This window comes from Canis aureus, chromosome 24 (genome assembly GCF_053574225.1).
Source record: "Canis aureus isolate CA01 chromosome 24, VMU_Caureus_v.1.0, whole genome shotgun sequence".
NCBI lineage: Eukaryota > Metazoa > Chordata > Mammalia > Carnivora > Canidae > Canis > Canis aureus.
The window spans coordinates 26,285,310-26,308,565 of NC_135634.1; the positions used below are offsets into that span (position 1 = coordinate 26,285,310).

Below are 23,256 nucleotides of genomic sequence, written 5' to 3' on the forward strand. Positions count from 1 at the left end.
TTGTGCAGATTCATAGATACCATTTAACCCATATCACATTGACAGTGGGTAATATTACCATTTTAAAAATAGTGAATTAAAGCTCAGAGAGGATGACATAAGGTGCTAATAAATAGTACATTTAGAATTTGAATCACCAGTCTGATTCTAGGAATCATTCTTTTTCCCCATCATATCAGGTTGTCCCACGATCTTCACATAACATTACATCCAAAGGATTCCATTATCTGGCTACTGACTTTGTTATGAAGCTGAAATAGTGTGTGGTAGGGATTAAAATAACTCTATGAGTTAAACTCACCTAATAGATAATGCCACACACAAAAACCTTATCTAAGATAGCAGCCCCTTGCCCTGTATCTCTATGTCCCTGCTCACTAGAGATAATCCCTTCAATTTATTTAATGGATTCTTTGGGGATTTACCTAATTTTCTTTAAATAATGAGTTTATTTTGCTACTCTTAAGTGCTCCAGTTTTGGATGCCTCCACAGCAGAAGAGGATTTAGCTTTCTATCAAACATTATCACCATCCCTATTAACATAAACCTTTTTTTTCTGTCCTCCTAGGACACAGATACTGTTGCATTGTCATGTTGTTAGATTCGTATATACATTTTATATCATGACAAGGTGAATAATACCTCCAACTAAGTCATACAATAAATTATGACTACTTTTCCTGTCCTGAAAAACATTTTCTGGAGGTTGATAATTGCTTTACGTATTTTACATAGTTTCCTCCATATGTATCATTAACTTACCCACAAGTTCTAAAATGTCTAAATTATGTTTCAATGTCAGATTCATCACATATTTTATTAGCTTTATTGTCCTTTGCATTTACTCCAAAATGAGACTTTTTTGTTTTGGAACCTAGCAGTGATCTTATGATCTCACATGATCATTATACTGGGAATTACTTCTATCTTCTCTTTGGTGGGATCTCCTTTCTTGGCCCGCATATTTTCGTTTTTCTTCGTTTAATTCTTCATTGTATTTTTTTAAAGATTTTATTTATTTATTTGAGAGTGAGTGAGAGAACAAGCACACAGAGGGAGAGGGAGAGGCAGACTCCCCACTGAGCAGAAAGCCCAACGTGACGTTCCATCTTGAGACCCTCGGATCATTCATTACTGAATGAGCCACCCAGGCACCCCTATTTCTTCATTTTAGTAGAGCATGTACTTTAGTAATTTTTGGAGAAATGGTGCATATGGATATGAAGCTTTGGAGAATTTGCTTGTTCACAATTTGTTTAAACATCCTCTCAATTAACACCTAATTTTGGTATACAATTTTAGGCTGAAAGGTTTTTTTTCTGAATTTTAAAGATATTTCTCATTATTTTTTTTATTTTTTGTATTGCTATTAAAAATATACAAAGCCATTCTAATTCTCAATCCTTTGTAAAGATAAAAAATATTTGTGCCAATATTTAAAAATAAATTAAAAAAATAAAAACATAACAATGCCTCATTAGTTAGAATAGTTGAAAATTATTTGTGGTTTCAATTTTCATTTTCTTGATTGCTGGTGCACAATTTTCATCTTTGCTTTTGTACTCATTTTCTCATTTCCATTTGTCTTGCTTGAATATGACAGGGGGAAAAACAAAATTATTCAAAAATGAAGCTCATGATCCATAAGCCAATGAATTCTATGCACATTGAAATAATCTTTAAAATAAATCTGTACCTGATTTTAACCTAGATGATATGGCATGGAACCAAAACACCAATATTTGTAAAAGTTCCCCAGGTGATTCAGATGTACAACAATGCTGGAAACCACTGGCCTAACGAACTTCAGAGTAGGAACCTCTGTGCCCATTATACTATAGGGCTAAAAATGAAAGATTTTCTTAGAAGTGAAGAAATAGGGAAGAGTCAGAACTTAGAGTTAGGCCTTGAAGATGCAAGGCCATTAATTTTGATTAGAGACTGGCCTATTATAAGTTTGATCAACAATGCTAATAAAACAAGTAAATGCTGCACAGTTAGAAAGAGCCCAAAATCTATTGACCATCAAGATGCATAGAATGTAAAATTAAACAGAAATAGAAAATAAATTATTTTAAATATGAAGGATGGACATTAAAGAACAAGAAAATCTCATGAAAGTCCTGAATCCAAGAGGTGCTATAATTATTTGACTACTAGTAGACAGATTTTTAAAAAATATTTCTTTCTTATTTCTAAATATTTACAAATGTTTAAAATTTTTAAGACAATAAGGGTGTCTTATACATCAATATGTGACAGAGAAGAAAGCATGAATCTTACATCCTGATTATTTTATCCCATTACAAGAGAAGTATTAAGTCACAATTAACTGTTAGATTCCTTTGACTTAGTATAAGTCTAAAGTACTGAACCCTAAAATATGTACAAGTATCTGGCAATTTTGAAAAGCTAAAATCAATCATTCATATTTTCAAAGTTATTGTTTTCTAAAGAATGCTCAAACTTTGCTATTTTCTTTTGCTGCTAACAGTAATATGAATATAGGGAATATTGCTTAGCTTGAGACAAATTCTTCTGCACTCTATTGACACACAGCCTTTGGAAAAGGAAAAACACAAGGACATTGGTATTTGGGTTAATTCATCTTTCAAAAAAAATCATCTTTCGATAAAATGTTGATGGAAGTGCATCCATGTTGGGAAACATGGCCCAGTATATTGTTGTCACTATAAAACTGCCTGCTTCATCTGACTGTGAACTCATTGGGTGAAATTGGAATTAATAAAACAATGAGGGGGGTGGGCAGTTGATTTTTCTTATTTTAATTTAGCAAGAGGCAGGGGCTTTATTTTAGGGACTTTAATTTCTTTGTGGACATTGAATAAAAAATGAGGCATTTTTTATTATGTTTTTTCATCTCACCCTTTAAATTTAATTATTACTTTATAATTTTACATGGTGGTGGTGAAAATAGAATGAAAGTGGAAATTCAGTATAGGCTTTGGGAGCCTGAAGTGAGTGCTATTTGTTTGGATACATTTCAGTGTCTCTTGGGCTTCATGGCACTTCCTAATGATTCCAGGAAGATTCTGAAAGTAGCAGTATTAAGTTCGGTGGAAGGCTCCTCTGAGGAATTTGCCTTCTCTCTAAAATGCTCTGGCATCCCAAGTTGATCAGAGGCTTGCATCCAAGGTCAATGAGTAAAATAAGGAAAATAATGCATTTCCATAGAAGAACAAAGGGTCATAGGAGGAGTGGCTAATTGAAGTCTACTTCTAATTGGGAATATGTTTTATAATATAGGAAATAGACTCACAGCCCTTGCCTCTTCAATATGCCTCCAAACCAATGCAAAAAGCTCCTCCTAATGGCAGAAAGCCAGTCTGGTATCAGAGTCTAAATTTCATGTAGCAGTACAGTAAGTCACTGAGGTATAAGCCTTTGGTTCATTCCATTGGTTGTCACATGTGTTCTTTGCCTGATTATTAGAATACACAAAAGTGCCATACAGTTCCCATTTGACTACTTATGTGTATATTCTCTTCTTCAGCAGAAAGAAAGGTGAATGAATTCAGGCACTAAACCTTAATTCCAAATTTCAAAAATAGAGTAGACATGCCCTTTAAATATGTGTTTATGTATATATGTGTGTGTGTATACATATATATATGTACATATATACATATATATGTATAGATATAATTTTATTTAAAAAATTTTTTAAAACATTCTAAAAGTGTAAAGCAACTTGAAAGTGAAAGTCATGTTTTTAAAGGTAGTCTTGGGCTATAACATGGAATGTCTTTGATGTGATACAAAGTACTTGGAATTCACTTTGTGATGATGAGGGAGCCATTACAGATTTCTAATCATGGTTGTATAGTGAATCAACACAACACAGCGAGTTGTTAAATAGATGGCAAAAGCTTAGAGACAGAGAACACATGAATTTATTGTTTTAGTCTAGGTGGGAGATAGGATGGCCTTGACCAAGGCAGTGACAGTGGAGATGGATTACAAAGAAGGAAGTGGATACAGTACCATAATGTTTATCAAGCCTTATATTTATAATTTAAGCTTCTGGTCTATGGCAAATCAGAGCACCAATCTTAGAGTAATCTTTCTACCTTAGCTATTAATATGTATACTCAAAAATTTTACAGAGAATGAAGCTCAGAGAAGACGAGATATTCTATTGCCATTACAGAGAGCACCTGTTTAGCAGTCTTTGGCCAATCTGCTACTTCTCAGTGCCAGTGCAAAAGCTGTTACATCCATCTAATACACTGCTATGTTTAGCAGCAGAGCAAAGAATTGCTTTAGCATCCATATGGCAAATTGTGCCTTTAAATTGTTCATTACATTAGCCATCATTGGCCCGAAAAGTAAATGACAGTACTTGCAGATGTTTTCAGCGGTATGTTTTCTTTTAGATGTCCCTTGAAGAAGTAGAACATGCCTTTCAAATTCAGATATAGATAAAGGCAAAATGGCAAAGTACATCGCAAAGCCTTGGCAATTAGATTATTGCTATTCATACTAGGGAAAAACTATTCACAAGGCAAATCTCAAGCAAACAAACAGAGAAACCAACAAAAAATAGCCCAAGATTTCATAAAAATAATTCCAAGAAAATTTTAACATAATGTTGTATTAAAACCTCACCCTTTTCAAAGACATAGAATTCAACTGAAAGACTCAATCTCAAAAAAAGGTTGTATTTACATCTATACACGTGAACTTACATGTGTACATGTCACATGTATGTATGTAGTCATGTCACAAGGAGAGACATTATTTATTTATTTGCTTATATTAAAGATTTTATTTATTTATTTGTGACAGAGAGTGGGGGGAGGGGCAAAGAGAGAAGAAGAGGGAGAATTCTCAGGCAGACTCACCGCTGAGCATGAAGCCCTATGTGGGGCTCGATCTCAGGACACTGAGGTAATGAACTGAGCTGAAATCAAGAGTCAGATGTTTGACTGAGCCATCCAAGTGCCCTTTATTTTATTTTTTGATTGACAAAAATAAACTTGATGACTTTAGATCCAGATTTAAATTATTTGTTAGATACTCGAAAAAAGTTTGAAATTTATGGCATAAAAATAGGATCCAGTTTCTTCTTTCTGTTCCCTTTCCTTCCATTTCCTTCCTGCAAATGCAGTCTTAAAGCCATTCAATCAGGCAACACAAGATGGGCATCCATGCTGGGATGGCTATAGGAGCGTGGTAGACCAGACCGGATGAGAAGGACATCTGGGGAGAAGGGGTATATACACAGCACACACAGGATATTACAGCTAGAGGATGTTCCTATAGGGAGACAGCTGGTGTGGAGTATTAGAACCAGAGAAGGGTGAGGAGAGTGTCCACCTGGGGGCATCTGGGCATGATCTGTCAGAGTCTAAATAGGAGGGACTCTAGGGCATTTGTGCAGGAGAGAGAGTGGCCAGTGACTGCAGACAGGGAGAACTATTACATATTGATCAAATAAATCATTACTTTAATGATATAGGGAGCCAGGTTTCTTACTGTCAGATGAGGAAGTTAAAATACGAAAACTCAGAAACTAGAATAAACCTATGGTATCAGAGATATTAGTATGACTCATAGTTTTCAGAGAGAAGTAAAGATAGAGATGTAAATTAGTATACATATGAATATAAACATGTGTGTATTTATGCAAATGTGTGTATGTATATAGATAAATCCTAGAATATATCAACTTAATCAGTTAATCAAAGTGAACACTAACAGTGATAGCAAAATTTAACATGGTCCATCATCTGATAAAATATAATCAGAACAAAGCACCACTTCTGTGATACTCTTATTAAGATGCATTACCTAAAATGAATCATGAAGAAAATTACTAATGCAGATACGTTCGTTAGATTACTCCTTTCTGCCCCTGGACGCCGCCGAGTAAGCATCGTTAAAGTCTCCCCTCCCACCGCGGTCACGTCTAAGTCAGAGTCTCCCAAAGAGCCCGAGCAGCTGTGGAAGCTCTTCATCGGAGGTTTGAGCTTCGAAACAACCCATGAGAGTCTGAGGACCCATTTTGAGCAATGGGGGACGCTTATGGACTGTGTGGTAATGAGAGAGCCCAACACCAAGTGCTCCAGAGGCTTTGGGTTCTCACCTATGCCACCGTGGAGGAGGCGGACGGGCCATGAAGGCCCAGCCACTCGAGGTGGCCGGAAGAGTCGTGGAACCAAAGAGGGCTGTCTCCCGAGAAGATTCTCAAAGACCCGGTGCCCACTTAACTGTGAAAAAGATTTTTGTCGGTGGCATTAAAGAAGACACTGAAGAACATCATCTAAGAGATTATTTTGAACAGTATGGGAAAATTGAAGTGATTGAGATCATGACTGACCGAGGCAGTGGCAAAAAGAGAGGTTTTGCTTCTGTGACCTTTGATGACCACGACTCTGTAGACAAGATTGTCATTCAAAAATCCCATACTCATCCCTGGGTGGCGCAGCGGTTTGGTGCCTGCCTGCCTTTGGCCCAGGGCAAGATCCTGGAGACCCAGGATCGAATCCCACGTCGGGCTCTGGGTGCATGGAGCCTGCTTCTCCCTCTGCCTGTGTCTCTGCCTCTCTCTCTCTCTGTAACTATAATAAATAAATAAAAAAAATTAAAAAAAACAAAACAAAAATCCCATACTCTGAATGGCCACAACTGTGAAGTAAGGAAAGCCCTATCGAAGCAAGAGATGGCTAGTGCTTCGTCCAGCCAAAGAGGCCAAAGTGGTTCTGGAAACTTTGGTGGTGGTCGTGGAGGTGGTTTTGGTGGGAATGACAACTTTGGTCGTGGAGGGAACTTCAGTGGTCGAGGTGGCTTCGGTGGCAGTCGAGGTGGTGGTGGATACGGTGGCAGTGGGGATGGCTATAACGGATTTGGTAATAACGGAAGCAACTTTGGAGGTGGCGAAAGCTATAACGATTTTGGCAATTACAACAATCAATCCTCAAATTTTGGACCCATGAAAGGAGGAAATTTTGGAGGCAGAAGCTCTGGCCCCTATGGTGGTGGAGGCCAATACTTTGCCAAACCATGAAACCAAGGTGGCTATGGTGGTTCCAGCAGCAGCAGCAGCTATGGCAGTGGCAGAAGGTTTTAATTACTGCCAGGAAACAAAGCTTAGCAGGAGAGGAGAGCCAGAGAAGTGACAGGGAAGCTACAGGTTACAACAGATTTGTGAACTCAGCCAAGCACAGTGGTGGCAGGGCCTAGCTACTACAAAGAAGACATGTTTTAGACAATACTCATGTGTATGGGCAAAAAACTCGAGGACTGTATTTGTGACTAATTGTATAACAGGTTATTTTAGTTTCTGTTCTGTGGAAAGTGTAAAGCATTCCAACAAAGGGTTTTAATGTAGATTTTTTTTTTTTGCACCCATGCTGTTGATTGCTAAATGTAATAGTCTGATCATGACGCTGAATAAATGTATCTTTACATTAAGATCTAGGGCATACCAGTCTAAGTTTGTGAGCATTTCATGTGAACATTTATAGTTTTAGAAAGACTTATCATTAAAAAGATTCTTCCGTTAAAATGACCTTGCATTATGTAAAACTGCAGGAGGAAACCTATATTTTTCAAAAAATAAGTGTGAACTTTAATCAAGAATAATGTCTGGATAAATATAAATAGTTAAAATGGATAAAGAATATGCTAATACTTTTCCCTGAAAAAGAAGCCAGGTAGGAATTAAGTAATAGGTATACATGCCATCCTGGGGGATAGAATGTGTTTTAGCAGAATAAACTATTTGAAACCTGGATTTGTGATGTGAGAGAAAGGGATTAATATAGAGAAATATTAAAAATGAAAAATCAGAAACCATAAAGACATTGTGAAGGCAAACAATGGTATTTCTAGATAAAGAAAATAACCATTGGAGATTGAATTTTTTTAAAATGGCAAAAAGCAATAAATGTTTGGGAAGGATATGTAATTGGGTGATTCCTGAGAGAACACTTTCTGCCTGAATCCAAATTAGATGTAAGGGTTATCAAACAATAAGGTCAAAAGAAAGAAGTAGAATCCAGAAAAAGTTGGTAAAATGGCCTAGTAAAATAGAATTTTATTGTCTATGGATGTACATTTATTTGTTATCTGATTGTTTTTCATCCACTATCTTGCTTCTAGTTTCAAATGACTCCTAGATGCTTCTATTTCAAGATGGAAAGTTAAACATAGTTTTCTTTCTCTCTGAGGACATAAAATGATGTTAGCAAATAAAAATGAGACTAAACACATCACACAAAAGAAAATGGGAGGAAAGTCATAATTAGTTTGATGACACAAAATATAGAAGGCAGGAAAAAACAAAACAAAACAGTTGATCAATGAAACAGAGCAGAACCTAAAATAAATGTGCGTTAGGACAGCATGAAGAAGGGAGCTAATGTGGTAGGACTGACCCAGGGAGGCACAGAGCTTAGGGTCCTTCTCTTCAAAAAAGGAGGTGGGAAGTTAAAAGGGGTCTGCGGGGAGAAACCAAAGGTACCTGTCTTAGAAGTTCCTTGCATCCCATCCATATTCCTACAGAGCAGGAATGGCTTGGGGTTTAGCCTGAAGACATTTTTGAAGGCATGGAAATAGCTTTTTTTTTTTTTTTTTTTTTTTTAGTTTTTGCAAACATAGTTCATTAAGGTGATAGGGAATAATATGGTTCTCTGAATCAATGCGGACTTTTAAAATACTTTATTTTCCCAGCTATACTGAGATATCATTGACATACAACATTGTTTAAGTTTATGGTGCCTTGTATTGATCTGATACAGTTGCATATTGAAATATGATCACCATCTTACATTTACACATCTCCACCATGCCACATAATTACTATTTCTTTTCTACAGTGAAAACATCAATGATATACCCATTTAGCGACTTTGAAATAGCAACTTAGCAATTTTTTAAAAAGATTTTATTTATGTATTCATGAGAGTCACAGAGAGAGAGAGAGAGAGAGGCAGAGACTTAGACAGAGAGAGAAGCCAGCTCCATGCAGGAAGCCCTATGTGGGACTCCATCCTGGGACTCCAGGATTACACCCTGAACTGAAGGTAGACACTCAACTGCTGAACCACCCAGGCATCCAAACAACTTAGCAATTGTTAATCATCCAGTATTAACTATAATCACAATGCTGTGCATTAGATTCTTAGACTTTATTCAACTTCTCTTTGCAAAAAGTTAAAAAAAAATATGGTTGGAGAAAACAGAGTTCTGATACTACATTAAAACTAAAGCTGTCTGTATTTTGGCTTCTGAAGGACTGAAGGACGCCAGACCATAGCCTAGTTGACACTCAACACTCATCTAAAGCACAGTTCTGTTCAGGGCAGGAATGTCTCTGTCAGATTTCCTTTTCTAGTGAGAAAAATAGCAGCAAATCATCTCCTCACACACACACACACACACACACACACACACACTGCCACCACCAGACAAAACCTGTTATCGGCACCCAAATCAACTCAATCTTTCCTGAACTACAGAGTATTTCTATCACATGTAAGAAAAGTAGCAGCCTAAAGAGAGGGAACAAGATGAATAAACATAACTATTCCTGCAGGAAGAGAAGAAGGATCATCGGGCAGAAAAGAATAACAGAAGAGGTGAAATGCATGAATTAAGGCATTAAATAAAAAGTTGAGTTAGTGCAATGGAATCTTATCATGTCATTTTTGTAAAAGGCAATTTTTTTGGAGAGTTTGCTTTAAAGAAGTACAAGTGTACATAAGAGCTGTTGAGGCAAGGAAGTGCTGCTTTTCATCACTAATATATTTAGACAATTGAATTTTTTTCCCAGTTCAGGCACCTGTTTCTTACTACTGTTGTAAACAAAACAGCTAAACATACAAAATAGCACCTGCCTAGCAACCTGTAACACAACGTCTGAGATGTCACATTCAAGGAAAATAGTTTAGGATAAAGAGGACTGTGAAGATACCAAGACATAATCGCAGAGTTAACATCTTCTGACACACTCCAAATGACGCCAGGTATAATATCAGAGTCATTTACAGAACAAATCTGAACAATCCTCCCTAAATATAGAGGAAAAAGACAAAAGGGTAAAGGGTATGAGTGGGAGTATGTTAGACACAGATGAAAAAAGATCAGATTTTTTTTTTTAAATAAAGAGAGCTGTTTTGGAGAATAACACAGAGCCATACTTTAAAAAAATAAGAAAAATATGAATAGTTAGAAAAAAATAGTCTACATATAAGGAAGCAAAAATCAAAATAGGATTTTCAGTTTTTTTATAATAGTAAATGTCAGTAGGCAATGGCACAATATCTACAGACTTTGCAGTTAGAATTCTGTAGCTTGATAATTGCATAATGTTACTTTCATGTCAAATGTATAAACAAGAGATTATTGTATAATACTATTCAGTGATAAAAAGAAATGAGCTATCAAACCACAAGGAGACATGGAGGATCCTTAAAAGTATACTGTCATTCTGAAAAGTCTTCACACTATAGGATTCTACCTATATGACATTCTGAAAAAGACAAAACTCTACAGACAGTAAAAAGATCAGCGGTTGCCAGAGATTTGGGTGGAGACAGAGAGTGACATTCATAGCTAAAGCACAGAGGATTTTTAGGGCATTGAAACTTCTGTAAGATACAATAATGATGGTTATATGTGGGTTATTCATTTGTAAAAACCCACATAAAGGGATGCCTGGGTGGTTCAGTGGTTGAGCATCTGCCTTTGGCTTGGGGCCTGATCCGAGTGTCCTGGGATCTAGTCCCACATTGAGCTCTTTGCAGAGAGTCTGCTTCTCCCTCTGCTTATGTCTCTGCCGCTCTCTATGTCTATCATGAATAAATAAATAAAATCTTTTTTAAAAACCCACATAAAATGTATAACATAAAATGTATAACACAAAGCGTGAACTCTAATGTAAACAATGGACTTTAGTTAATAATAACACATCATTATTAACTGTTGATGAATAATTAATAGTTCATGTTAATTCATCAGTTCTAACTAATGTACCATACTAATGCAAGACCTAAACAATAGGGAAAACTGTGGTGGGTGAGAGAGATGTGGAAATTCTCTGTACTTCCCAATTGATTTTTCTGTAAACTTAAAACTGCTGTTTAAAAAGTCTAGAAATTTAAAAAAGGAAAATAAAAAAAGATAGAAAAACCAGAGCTCAAAAAGTGTATCTATCAACTTACTTCTGTTCTGAAAATGAAGGAAAAAAAAGGGTGTTTTATTCTATCTCTGTGTGTGGAGAGAGAGGAATAAAACTTGAAGAAAAAAGAAAGAAAACTTGAAAACTAAAAGAAGTGTGAGATAAAAATATGAATTCAAGAAACTTCTGGGGGTCCTCCCTTAAATCATTTGGCCCTCCAAGTCGGTGGTAACATGATAGGATCGTGTGTTGACCACTGGCTCTACAGGCTGTGTGGTCCAGGCTATAGTGAGGTGTGCTCTCTCTCCCAAATGGAAGTGCCTCTTCCATTTCTGCTTTCCCCAGATAGGAAGAATTCTAAAAAGAAAGGATTTCAAATTCCAGGGAAGAAATAGTGTTGCCTGACTATTATTTTCATCTTTCAAAGTGGAAATAACTATTTCTACACATGTCATTCCTGCTAAGACCAAATTTTTGAAATAATGATTTGTGCAAAACTCTAATATTTGTCGAAGGATTAACAAGTTTTGTGACATTTGGAGCTTTACTTGCTAATTCTTTTTAGCAGACTCTCAGATTATTTATTTATTTATTTATTTGTTTATTTGTTTATTTATTTATTATAGGGAGGTGGGCAGAAGGAGAGGGAGAGAGAATCTTAAGCAGGCTCCATGCTCAGTGAGGAGCGCAAAGCAGGGCTCCCTTTTACCACCCTGACAACATGACCTTGAGATTATTTATGACCTGGGCTGAAATTGAGAGTTGGATGCTTAACCAAATAAGCCACCCAGCTGCCCCTACTCAGATTATTTCTAGATCTTATTGTTATTATTAAGTGTATTCTTTATAATAGTTCAAGAAATCATTATATTAAGCAGAACTAAGATATGACCTAGATTTGGAATTGTTTTTGTACTTAAATTATACTAAAGGCAAAGAGATTTCTTTTTTTGAGAAACCTGATTCTTATCAAAATTTAATATAAGTTATAAGCATTCTGAAGAGGAAGAGAACAATTGAATAATACTGAACAAGAAAGATAATGTTTAGTGAGTTAGGCATTTAAATGTTTTAATTTCTATCAATATTTATTATTATAAGTAGCTAATAGTTATATTTAATTTAATTACTAAGATAATTTTTGATGGAAGAGGCTGTCCTATCTATGCTTGGTGCCAATTTAAGGAGTTTTAAGATAACTATTTATTCCTACTTTTGTGTGTTATATTTTAATAATTTATTTAAAATATTTAATCTTAAACAGGTCAGATTTGTTTTAAAGGTATAGGTTGTTTTAGAAAAAATGTGACAAAAAAATACAAATTGGGGGATCCCTAAGTGGCTCAGCGTTTTAGCATCTGCCTTCAGCCCAGGGGGTGATCCTGGAGTCCCGGAATCGAGTCCCGTGTTGGGCTCCCTGAGTGGAGCCTGCTTCTCTCTCTGCCTGCATCTCTGCCTTTCTCTCTCTCTCTCTCTCTGTGTCTCTCATGAATAAATAAATAGAATCTTTAAAAATATATATAAATAGTATCATAATTTACCTTAAAGAAAAATGTCTACATCTAGATTTTTTTGTTTGCAGTATATAAAAGAACAAAGTCAAAGTAACATTTTAATAAAGTCAATTTATATTGTTTCATAGTTGTTCTCCACTATACATCATCAAGATACCTTGATGTATATGTACTTGTAAAAACAATCATAAATTTGAAATCAGTATTCCAGAAATAAATTTCATAATAATTCATTTGAGCTGGAATAGTTAACATAATTTCAAATGTTGATATTTTGAAAGGTGAAAATACTATCACATTAGTAATATACTTTGTATTTCACTGAGATTGAAGCTAATGAAATTGAACATTCTCACTTATTCTCTGTAAATTGTCTGAGAGGATCAATACTGAGATTTTGTTTTTCTCTCACAAAATTTGTAAATCCCTGAGAGAATAAACCCCCGAGAGGTTTTTTCCAATGCTTTTATATTCTGAATACACTTGCCCATTGCCTGAGCAATTATCCAGGTAAATCATCTTCTACTTACAGAAATAATAGAAATAGAATAGAAATAGAAATAATTTCTAGTAACAAAAATGTTATTTTTATTAACATTTAATCTAGATGAGAGGACTAAATCAATTAAGTTATTGTAATACATTGTTACATCTGTTTTGGCGAATTCCCACCCCTATTGTTTTTTTTTTTTAAATAAAATTACTTAATTTTGCTTATTAAGGAAAAAAACAAGAGCAGACTAGTGGAATATCTGCTACTGATATTCATGTCTCTAAAGCTTTAGAGTATTAATTTCTTGTCTTTGACAAATTGAGAGGTGGAGTATATATATAATACCCAGTTTAAATTAGTTTATTTGATTAGCTAGGTAAATTCCTTTAAAAAAAGATAAACAATGGGAAAAACAATCAATATGGCAGGTGAGGGAGACATGTATTTTTAGTCTTGTGAGCTACTACACAGAAAAACTGAGTGGAATGCTACTAGAACAGTTTCTCCACACTTTTTATGAGCTTCTTCCTTAAAGAGGGGTAGTGGGTCCCTAGGTACCTGACAATAGAAGGGCTGACCTTCCTTTCTGTCTAATCATCTTCTGACAGATCTTGGATTTAGTTTGTTAGTATATAAAACCTCAAAAAATATTTAAATATATTTTATTTATCTCCAATATTAGGCAATGAAATGATGGTCAGATTATCATTTATTTTATTCAATGAAATGACACTGTTGAATGTGCCTAATTTGGGGAGGAGGCTGTGAACTACCCCAGAGACAACAACATTTGACTCTAGCGAGAGGTGAAAAAACAAGAGTGTTAGATAAGAATTAATCCATTAAGGTATCCTTTTTAAAGACTGACATGATTTATGGTAATCAAATGAGCATCCACTTGCTTTTCTGATACTCAGAGTATAAGATATCTTGAAAAATCTTAAAGGAGAGAAATCCCCCCTCCCCTTTCTTTTCTATTCCTTTAAAGGCACTGGGAAGTAAAAATTGATTCTCTATACACAATTAAAAAAATATATTAACTTCTAAACTGGGTTTGGTTATCAGCTAGTTTTTAGAAGTATATTTTTATTTAAAAAAATCAGCACTTATTTTAAGAAAGACCAAATCTTTTCAGTCCTTTCCCAGCCTCACACATAAATAGAAATATTAATCACATTTAAGATGATTTAAAATTTCCTTTGTTAAATAATTGAAATGATAAAATAAAAGTAAATTTTCCAAGAGAGTAGCAAAGGCACAGGTGCTATTTTGTGGTAACTCACCTGCATTTTTATTAAGATATCCATTGAGTCTGTTTATGTGATTTTTAAAAATGTTCACATACATTTAAAAACTGAGTACATTTTCCTCATTAGTTTTCAGTGAAAACAAAGCAATACTTCTGAATCACTGAATAGAATCACCATAATGAATCCAATAATTACTGATTATGTTTCTTGCTGTTTACTGATATGACAACTGAATATTTTTCAAGATCCATTCAAAGTTAGTTTTCTACCTAATGTCAGGGATACTGCTTTTCCTCATTTTGTAGAAGATCCTCATAATGCCAAAAACTCATTTCATTTGTGTATTATATCTCTTAAGCTGTACTATTTTCTCACAGCTTACATTTAGTGTTTTCCTCTCATGCAGTTAAAAATATTTATGGTTGGGGCACCTGGGTGGCTCAGTTGATTAAGCATCAGACTCTTGCCTTCAGCTCGGGTCATGATCTCAAGGTCATGAGATGGAGTACCCCCCTACAGCCTGGCACTGAGTATGGAGCCTGCTTCGGATTCTCCCACTCCTTCTCCCTCTCCCTCTGCCACTCCCACTGCTCATGCTCTCTCTATCTTTCTAAAATAAATAAATAAACAAAATCCTAAAAAAATATATTTATGTTCAAAAAATATAAAAATAAAATAAAAATATTACAGTCAAAATGCTTAAAGACAAATCAAAGCATGCAATCTATGGGTCAAAATCATTTTGAAATTGAAGCAATTCATAATTTTTACTTAAGAATTATCAACATCTTTTACTCTTATTTTTTTTCTCCTGCTACCCATTCTTGGCTTTTATTAGTTTTTCTAAACAATCCTTAAACAACTGCTAAGCAATTCTTTTTCTTTTTTCTCCCATAAAAACAAATTCAGGGAAAATAATTATAGACTACATTGTATTTCCTTTCTCTTTTAAGAATGAAAATAGCTTAACTGAATCTCATGGAAACGGTAGGTATTCTTATAATTTGGATCATTTTCTTTTTTGAAATAGAATAATATCCCAGAGATATTAAAGAAGTATGAGCATGGAAGTAGCTTTCCAATCTTTTACCCTAGGACATATCATGGTTCTGAATAATCTACATAGGACCTGTATAAAAATGTTGCTTATCACTATATTAAACAGAAGATTAAAAAAGAGTACATATGCATTGGCAATTACACTCTTTCCTTTAAATTTAGGTAAAACATTTGGTAGATGGAATAATTTTTTAAATGTTATCAGTCGTTTTTAGTTATCCAGACCCTTCCCAGTACAAAAATTCAACAACTGTTTGATTCCCCACAACATAGAGTCTTGCTGTGGGGAACTTAAAATATGGTTATTACCAGATTTAAAGAAGCTTCCTTTCCGGTGACTAGGAGTTATTGTAGAAATATCTACAAAAAAATAATTTCCTAAAATGAAGCATCATGACAACAAGTATTATAACAAAGAAAGACAAAGAAACACTATTGGTCCAAAGAAGATAAATTCAGAGAGCTATTAACATGAGAATAGATTTTTTTCTCTCAAGACATATCTATGATACCACAGTACTTGGAAGATTACTGGAAATTAGCATGAGAATTTTTGGTGGAATTAATCTGAAGATTTATCTTGTTAAAGCATATTCAAAACACATTTCACATAGAATAGTAAACAGAACAATTACCTTTAAAGTTGGGTCTAATTCTTGCATCATATCCTGATGTTCTCCCCATTAATTTATCCAGAAAGTCAGAAGGTGACATTGGAGCACTTCGAGATCTTGCACTGTCTGTTTCCTTTGTTGCAACCAAGCTATAAATGAGAACATTCAGATTTTACCAAAAAACGATAACAAAGTCTTCCTAATAATTGTCACCATAAATAGCAAATAAAAATGGTAAGCAAAAATACCTTTTAAAACAAAAAGGAAAACTTTCTCTACTATATACAGTGAATGTTATCATAATGACAGATAGGTCTTTATAGATCTACAGTCAGTATTTATTAGGTTTCACATGTATTCAGCCCAAAGATCAGAGGTGACATTATTTTGTGGTAAATCTGGAAATAAAGGCATTTCCAAATTAGTAGGCTTTCAAAATTTGTATTTACCCAAGTTTGACTTCTAATTGTAATTTTTAGTTAAAAGTGTCTTAGAGATTCAGGCATAAGAAAAAAAAAAGAAAATTAAGCTATGAGATATAATTCTTACTGCTCTTATTGAAGGAAAAGCATCATCTTTCAAGTTTTGCGAAATCTTCTCAATGGTAATAAAACTTCTGTCCTACAGATTAAGCAGTAATGTTCTTTTCTTCAATTAGAGGCTTCCTATATTAGTAACATACCCAGTTAAATTCATTCTGCTTTCACTTTGTATCATTCATCTACAGCACCTTTTATTCGGATCTAAAATTTGTGCATTAAGATTGAGAAATAAAAAAAAAAAAAGATTGAGAAATCGCCATCAGTGTGATCAGTGCACCTGGTTATTATACAATAAGAATGTGTGTCCAGGAAAGTAAAGAGTACTGTACATTTTTTTCATTCAGACATTTTCTGCTTCATGCAGCTGCTCATCCTAGAAGCACAAAAGTGTCGCTGCACCCCATCCAGCTCCTCATTTACCTAGGCTGGTCCACAGAAGGCCAGGGTCTGCTTGTTAAGATCAAATAATTCTTTTTATCCATAGAGCTTTGCTCAGGGAAGTGCAACAGACTTCCTGAGCACACATGTGTTTGAAACTGATATATTCTAGCTGATGTTACTTCCTGGAGATTGTCAGTCATCAGATCCTCCCAGCTCTGTCACTCAACTCAGAGCATTGCCAGGCCCTGAGCCTCTGTGGTCACAGCTTGAACTCAGCAGTATCAAATTCCTCCTGCCAGAATTTTTAATAAGTAGTGAAAATGGGTCTTACAGCCATCACTGTTGAATTGTCTACCACACACAGAGGCACAATTTTAAAATCCAATATCAATCATAATGTGAGATTGATGTTTCTGAAAGTGGAGGATCACAGCTAACAGCATCCATTAACTATTGTGCAGCTCCAAAGTTTCTATCTAGTTCTGGACATTCTAAGCCACTTATCAGCCCAGCGGCTCTCTTTCTGACTCTCATGCTTTTTGCCTGACAAGAAGTTTCTCTTCTCCCTATTATTTTGGCTCCACATTATTTTGTAACCTTTTACCTCTGATTATTACTGGTCAGTTGAACTCCCTGTCACCCAGATCTCTGAAAAGTTTATTCCAATGTAATAATAATGGTGATGACAATGATGCTGATGATATCATAAAAAGACCATTACATTCTCAATAACTCTAGAACTTCTTTCTTCTACCATCTGGTTTTAAGTAACTTTCACCTGTCCTCTTAAGTAGCATTTCCTCATTTCCCATAGCCCAAGAACTCTCATAACTACAGATTTCTGCTTCTAAACCATTCCCCACATTTCTTTTACAAAATCCTTCCTTTTGGTTATCAGAAAATAAACTTCTACATTCTCCTAACAACAAATAAACCAATTTACTTTGACCTGAACGAATTATACCCTTTGCTTCACCTTTTAAAAAACAATAGAATACTATGTATGCTAAACTGACAATCCCTCACATTTTGCACTGCATGGGGAAGATAATTCTAGATTATCCAAATTAGCCCTGTGTGCAATGACCTGTATTTTTATAAAAGAGGCAGAGGCATATTTGACTACACACAGGAGGGGGAAGGCACTGTGACCAGAGAAGCAAAGAGTATTAGAGTGATGTGCATAGCCAAGAAATACCAGCAGTCAACAGAGCCAGGAAAAGGAACACATTCTCTCTTCTAGAGCCTCTGGAGGGCACTCGGTTCCTACTCACACCTTGTTTTGGTCCCAGTGAACTGACTTTAGACTTCTGGCTTCCGGAACTGTGGAAGAATAAATCACTGTTGTTCGTTGTAATTGTTAATAGCAGTCATAGGAAGTAAGCACTAGCCTTCAACTAAATGAAAATGAGTTTTTCATTTAATTATTCCACTTTTTTTAAATTTTTATTATATACGATAGTCACATAGAGAGAGAGAGAGAAAGAGAGAGAGAGAGAGGCAGAGACATAGGCAGAGGGAGAAGCAGGCTCCATGCAGGGAGCCCGATGTGGACTTGATTCCAGGACCCCAGGATCATGACCTGAGCCAAAGGCAGGCGCTAAACCAATGCGCCACCCAGGGATCCCTATTCCACTTTTTTGTTGTTGTTGTTATTCCAGTTTTCAACTCGAGAATTGCTCTTTTGTTCTTCTTTGTATTTTCTATCTCTTTGTTGGTATTTTGCATTGCAGAGATAATTATTATCATACTTTATTTTTAGTTCTTTGGACAGAGGGCTCTAGTTTTTTAAAAATGTATTTAAAATAACTGGTTTAAAGTCTGGGGCACCTGGGTGGCTCAGTGAGTTAAGCAATTGACTCTTGATTTTGGCTCAGGTCATGATCTCAGGGTTGTGGGATTGAGCCCTGTATCAGGCTCCAAACCCAATGAGGGGTCTGCTTCTCTCTCTCCCTCTGCTATTCCCCATCCTCTCTAACATAAATAAATAAATCTTTAAAACAAACTAGTTTAAAGTCTTGTTTAGTAATTCCACTCTCTTTGCTTTCTCAGGGAAGATTCTGTTGATTGCCCTTTTTTCCCTTGTGTATGAACCATACTTTATTTTCTTTAAATATCTCATAATATTTTTACTGAAAATGGGACATTTTAAATAATATAGTATGGTTACTCTCTAAATCATATTCTCCCTCCTTCCTAGGGTTTGTTGCCACTGTCTGTTTTTTTGTTTTTGCTTTTTTTCTTTAATTGGCTTTTCTGAACTAATTCTGTAAAGTCTACATTCTTTATTGTGTATGACTATAGAAATATCTGTGTGAGTGGCTTAGAAATCACCTAAAAATTGGACAGGGATTTTCTTAAATTCCTAAAACCAATAAATCCCCCAGTATTTTCTGGAGGCTCTGTGTTTATGGGGTCACACCTTCAACACTGAGTCAGCAGTTGACAACTCTGCCTTCACCTTGATTTGCCATTTGCACAGGGGTTCAAGGCCAGCCAGTGTTCAGAACTTAACGTCCTCTCAGGTCTTTCCTGAGTATGCACACAACTAACTCTATGTATATTAGTTTGCTAGGGCAGTCTTAACAAAGTACCACAGACCGAGTGGCTTAAATGATGGAAATTAATTTTCTCACAATTCTGGGAGCTAGAGGACCAAGACCACATTGTTGGCAGGGCTAATTTCCTCTGACAGGTCCCCTCCATGGCTTGCAGATGGTCCTCTTCGATTTCTTCCTCTCTGTGTGTCTGTGTCCTAATCTCCTCTTCTTAGAAGGACACCAGTCCTTGATTAGGACCAACCCATAGAACCTAGTTTTATCTTAATTATCTCCAAATAAAGGCACATTCTTAGGCATCAGGAGTTAGGATTTCAACATATGAATTTTGAAAGGATTCAGTTAGGCCCATAATGCTGGGCATGCTCACAGCCCCATACATATATGTAGTCTTCTAGATACCTAGAAATGTGTGGGCTTTTCCAAACCCCTATGGGCATATCAATTCCATTGCTTTTCCTTTTAAGCTTTTTGGTTAGTCTATTGTTTGCTCCCACTGTTACTGCCTCAGGCACCTGTGAAATTAGAACATTGCCTCTAAATGCTTTTGACAAATATTCCCAGGAAAAAGACTTATGCTGAGTGAGCTCCAAGTTAGGTCTAAAGGAGTCTTGCTAATGGAGTCTTCCAGAGAACCTCCAGGCAGGTCAAATAGTGACAGTTCTTCAACAATGAGGCTTTAAATGAATTCAAACTCCTTCCTATCCACTCTACTAGCTTCCAGGTTGTTGGTTTTTACTGTAATTAGAGGCCATTGGTTTACAATGCTACCATGCTAAGTAAGGAGGACAAGAATAGGATAAGTTATAGCCACAAATCCCACTATTCTTACCAAGATTCAGCTATTTTTCTTGATTAAACTACTTCATATATTGCTGCAAATCTCTGGTGAAATGCCAGAGTTCTGAAAAAAATTGGTTGTCACATTTTTTGGTAGTTTCTCACTGCTTTTATGGTGGAAAAGATTTAAAGATGTCTGTAAAACTGAGAGAACTTTTTATTTTATTTATTTCTATTTATTTATTTTGAATCTAAAGTTATAGTGCATTTTTATTATGTAAAAATATCCTTTCTCATGTCAAATGCACTTAAATATCTGTTAAATATTGAAACAATGAATTTTGAGTTCTCATAATTTATTAGGTGCAAAGCACTGTGCTAAAAAGCTAACATACATAGAACACAAATTTGAAGTTTTACAGTATTCATAGTTCAATAGATTACTCTGTTTTGGCCCATCTGAAGTCTACAGAGAATCCCTGAGAAGTATTAGTGAGCAGGAGCTGAAAAGTGAGGTTATAGTGAAGAGAATGATTGGCTCCCTTCTTCCTACCACTGAGAGCAAAATCGTCATGCTTTGTAACAGGGATTCACAACCAAGTTTTGCAGAATGATGCTTGTAAAAAATGAGAAAATTCTGAGCAGAGAAATTTTCCAATTTTATTAGTTATGTTCCTTTCAATGACATAAGAACTATCCAAGCGCTTAGAGACAACTGATTTTATTACTAAAGATTCACAATTTTAACTCAGAAGGAATTATTGCCCACAAAACAACATGGAGTAATTGGCTGAAAAGCACCTTTCCATCATCTATCCCTTTTTTCTGAAAGGCATAGAGGCTATGGATCTGGGAGATCATGACCTGACGCTTAACTGACTGGACGCTTAACTGACTGAGCCACCCAGAAGTCTCTCTTTCTCTAACTTTTAGTCAATATTGTCATCTGTACAAACATGTTTTAAACCTTTTTTTTTTTTTGAGTTGTTAAAATCCAGGACAGGAGGAGGCAGTGAGAAGACTTATAAGATTAATGTAGAATGAATTTGGGATAAGAAACTGTTTATTAAGAAATTCATTATTTTTGTCCAAATATCTATCAATAAAATAACCATAGTTATAGCAAGTTACTAAGGTTCTTAGTAAATTACTAATGATCAATACTTTAGAAAGAAGCAGCTTTGAAATTGTTGGAAGTCTTCTATTTATGAACGTCTCAAATCTGTTCATTCGTCTGCCTCCCACACTTGGCTCTTCTTTCCTCTACTGCACCAAGTACTGTATTTATTATCTTTACTATTTATTATATTTACTACTTATTCTTACCTCTTCTTAACTATTTACTATTAACTCTTCTTGGCAACTGTGTGTGGACTCATATACAGTCCCATCAATAAATATTTGTTCCAGCTAAGTATTTTATGTATTCTTATTTGTATAAAGACAGGCTACTTGAAAGTTCAGAGACTTCAATTTCTGAGATACTTGCAGAAACCTGCTTTCTTAAGATTTGAAATAAAATATCAAAATTTGGGGCATACGGGCAGCTCAGTTGGTTATGCTTCTGACTCTTGGTTTCAGCTCAGGTCATGCTCTCCTGGTCAAAAGATTGGCTCTATAATGGGCATGGAGCTTATTTAGGATTCTCTCTCTCCTCTCCCTGTACTCCTCCCTGCCCTGCTCATGCTCTCTCTCTCTCTCTCTCTCTCTCTCTCTATATATATATATATATGATTATATATATCATATATATTAAATATATATAATTGTATAAATATATATGATTACATATTAAATATATAATCATATAAAAACAAAATATATCATATAAAATCATATGATGATGATATATATGATTATATATTAAAAATTGTAATTTAAAAAATCACAATTCATCAAAAACATGTCCCTTTCTCTCCTCTTCTCTTCCCTTTGTCCTCCTCAATGAGATAAGAAAATAAAACATCTACTTTTGTAGGACAGAAATAAAAATTAAATATGGATGCTTTTAAGATGAATTTAGGATAATTTTCAATATCTATTTACCTCTGCTAAATGCACCTTAAAATTGAGAAAAAATATGAAAAACATAGGTGGGCAACATAAAGAGAGTTTGAGATAAGTCTTGCTCACAAATCTCCATGCATCTATTTTTGTGAATTGATTTGCACAGAAAGGGTGACTTGTGGGGAATAAATCAATGCCCAGACTCCTCAGGCTCAGGGTATGATGGAGAAAAAAGAGCTTATCCTCTATTTTATGGCTCCACAACCACTCTCATGGGGCTATAGTTCTTTGTGAAAAAAAAAATTTCAGTTACTATTAGGAACTTTGTGAGTTTTAAAAATATAAGCAATTGATATCTGTTCAAAAAAAGCAGAATGGAAAAGATGTGCATTCTAACCATTTATTTATGGCTTCAGTCTCATTAAGAGAATTAAAGAGAAACTGGGACATCTGGGAATATGTGAAGTTTTGAGCATTTCACATGAAAGGATTCTGCCTTATAAAAGGAATCATTTTTTGCCATGAAGACACATGCAGTGAAGCAGGCTTTAAGTTGATAGTTTGATGGTACTAATTATTTTAAAAGGAGACCATAGTGAAGGAATATAAAAGGACTATTGTAGCATACCTCTGGAGACTCTGAAAAATAACTAAAAATTAACAAGGCACTAGGATCTTGATTCTTGCTACTGTGAGCAATATGCCAGTCAAATACGATTATCATTTTAAAGTTATCTCATTTCTGAACTCATATCTGCAGTTTGGTGGGACCTAGGCTATTTTAATTTATAATAAATATGATAAGTATTATAGTTGCTTCCTGATCTCTCAAGCATATATACATGATATCATTTAATTCTCATAACAATGTTGCAGGTTAGATATAACAATCCATGTATTACAGGCGAAGA

The 23,256-nt window shown here is 35.1% G+C and overlaps 1 protein-coding gene across 8 annotated transcripts in view; it reads right to left on the reverse strand.

Moving 5' to 3' along the window:
- Window positions 1-23,256, reverse strand: part of GLRA3 (glycine receptor alpha 3) — a 207,084-nt gene that overhangs the window by 154,702 nt on the left and 29,126 nt on the right. For 4 of the 8 annotated variants that reach the window (XM_077868609.1, XM_077868608.1, XM_077868601.1 and 1 more), the window contains exon 2: window positions 16,099-16,226. In XM_077868609.1, coding sequence (XP_077724735.1) covers window positions 16,099-16,226 — 128 coding nt within the window. The other 4 variants (XM_077868603.1, XM_077868604.1, XM_077868607.1 and 1 more) reach the window with 4 other exon arrangements.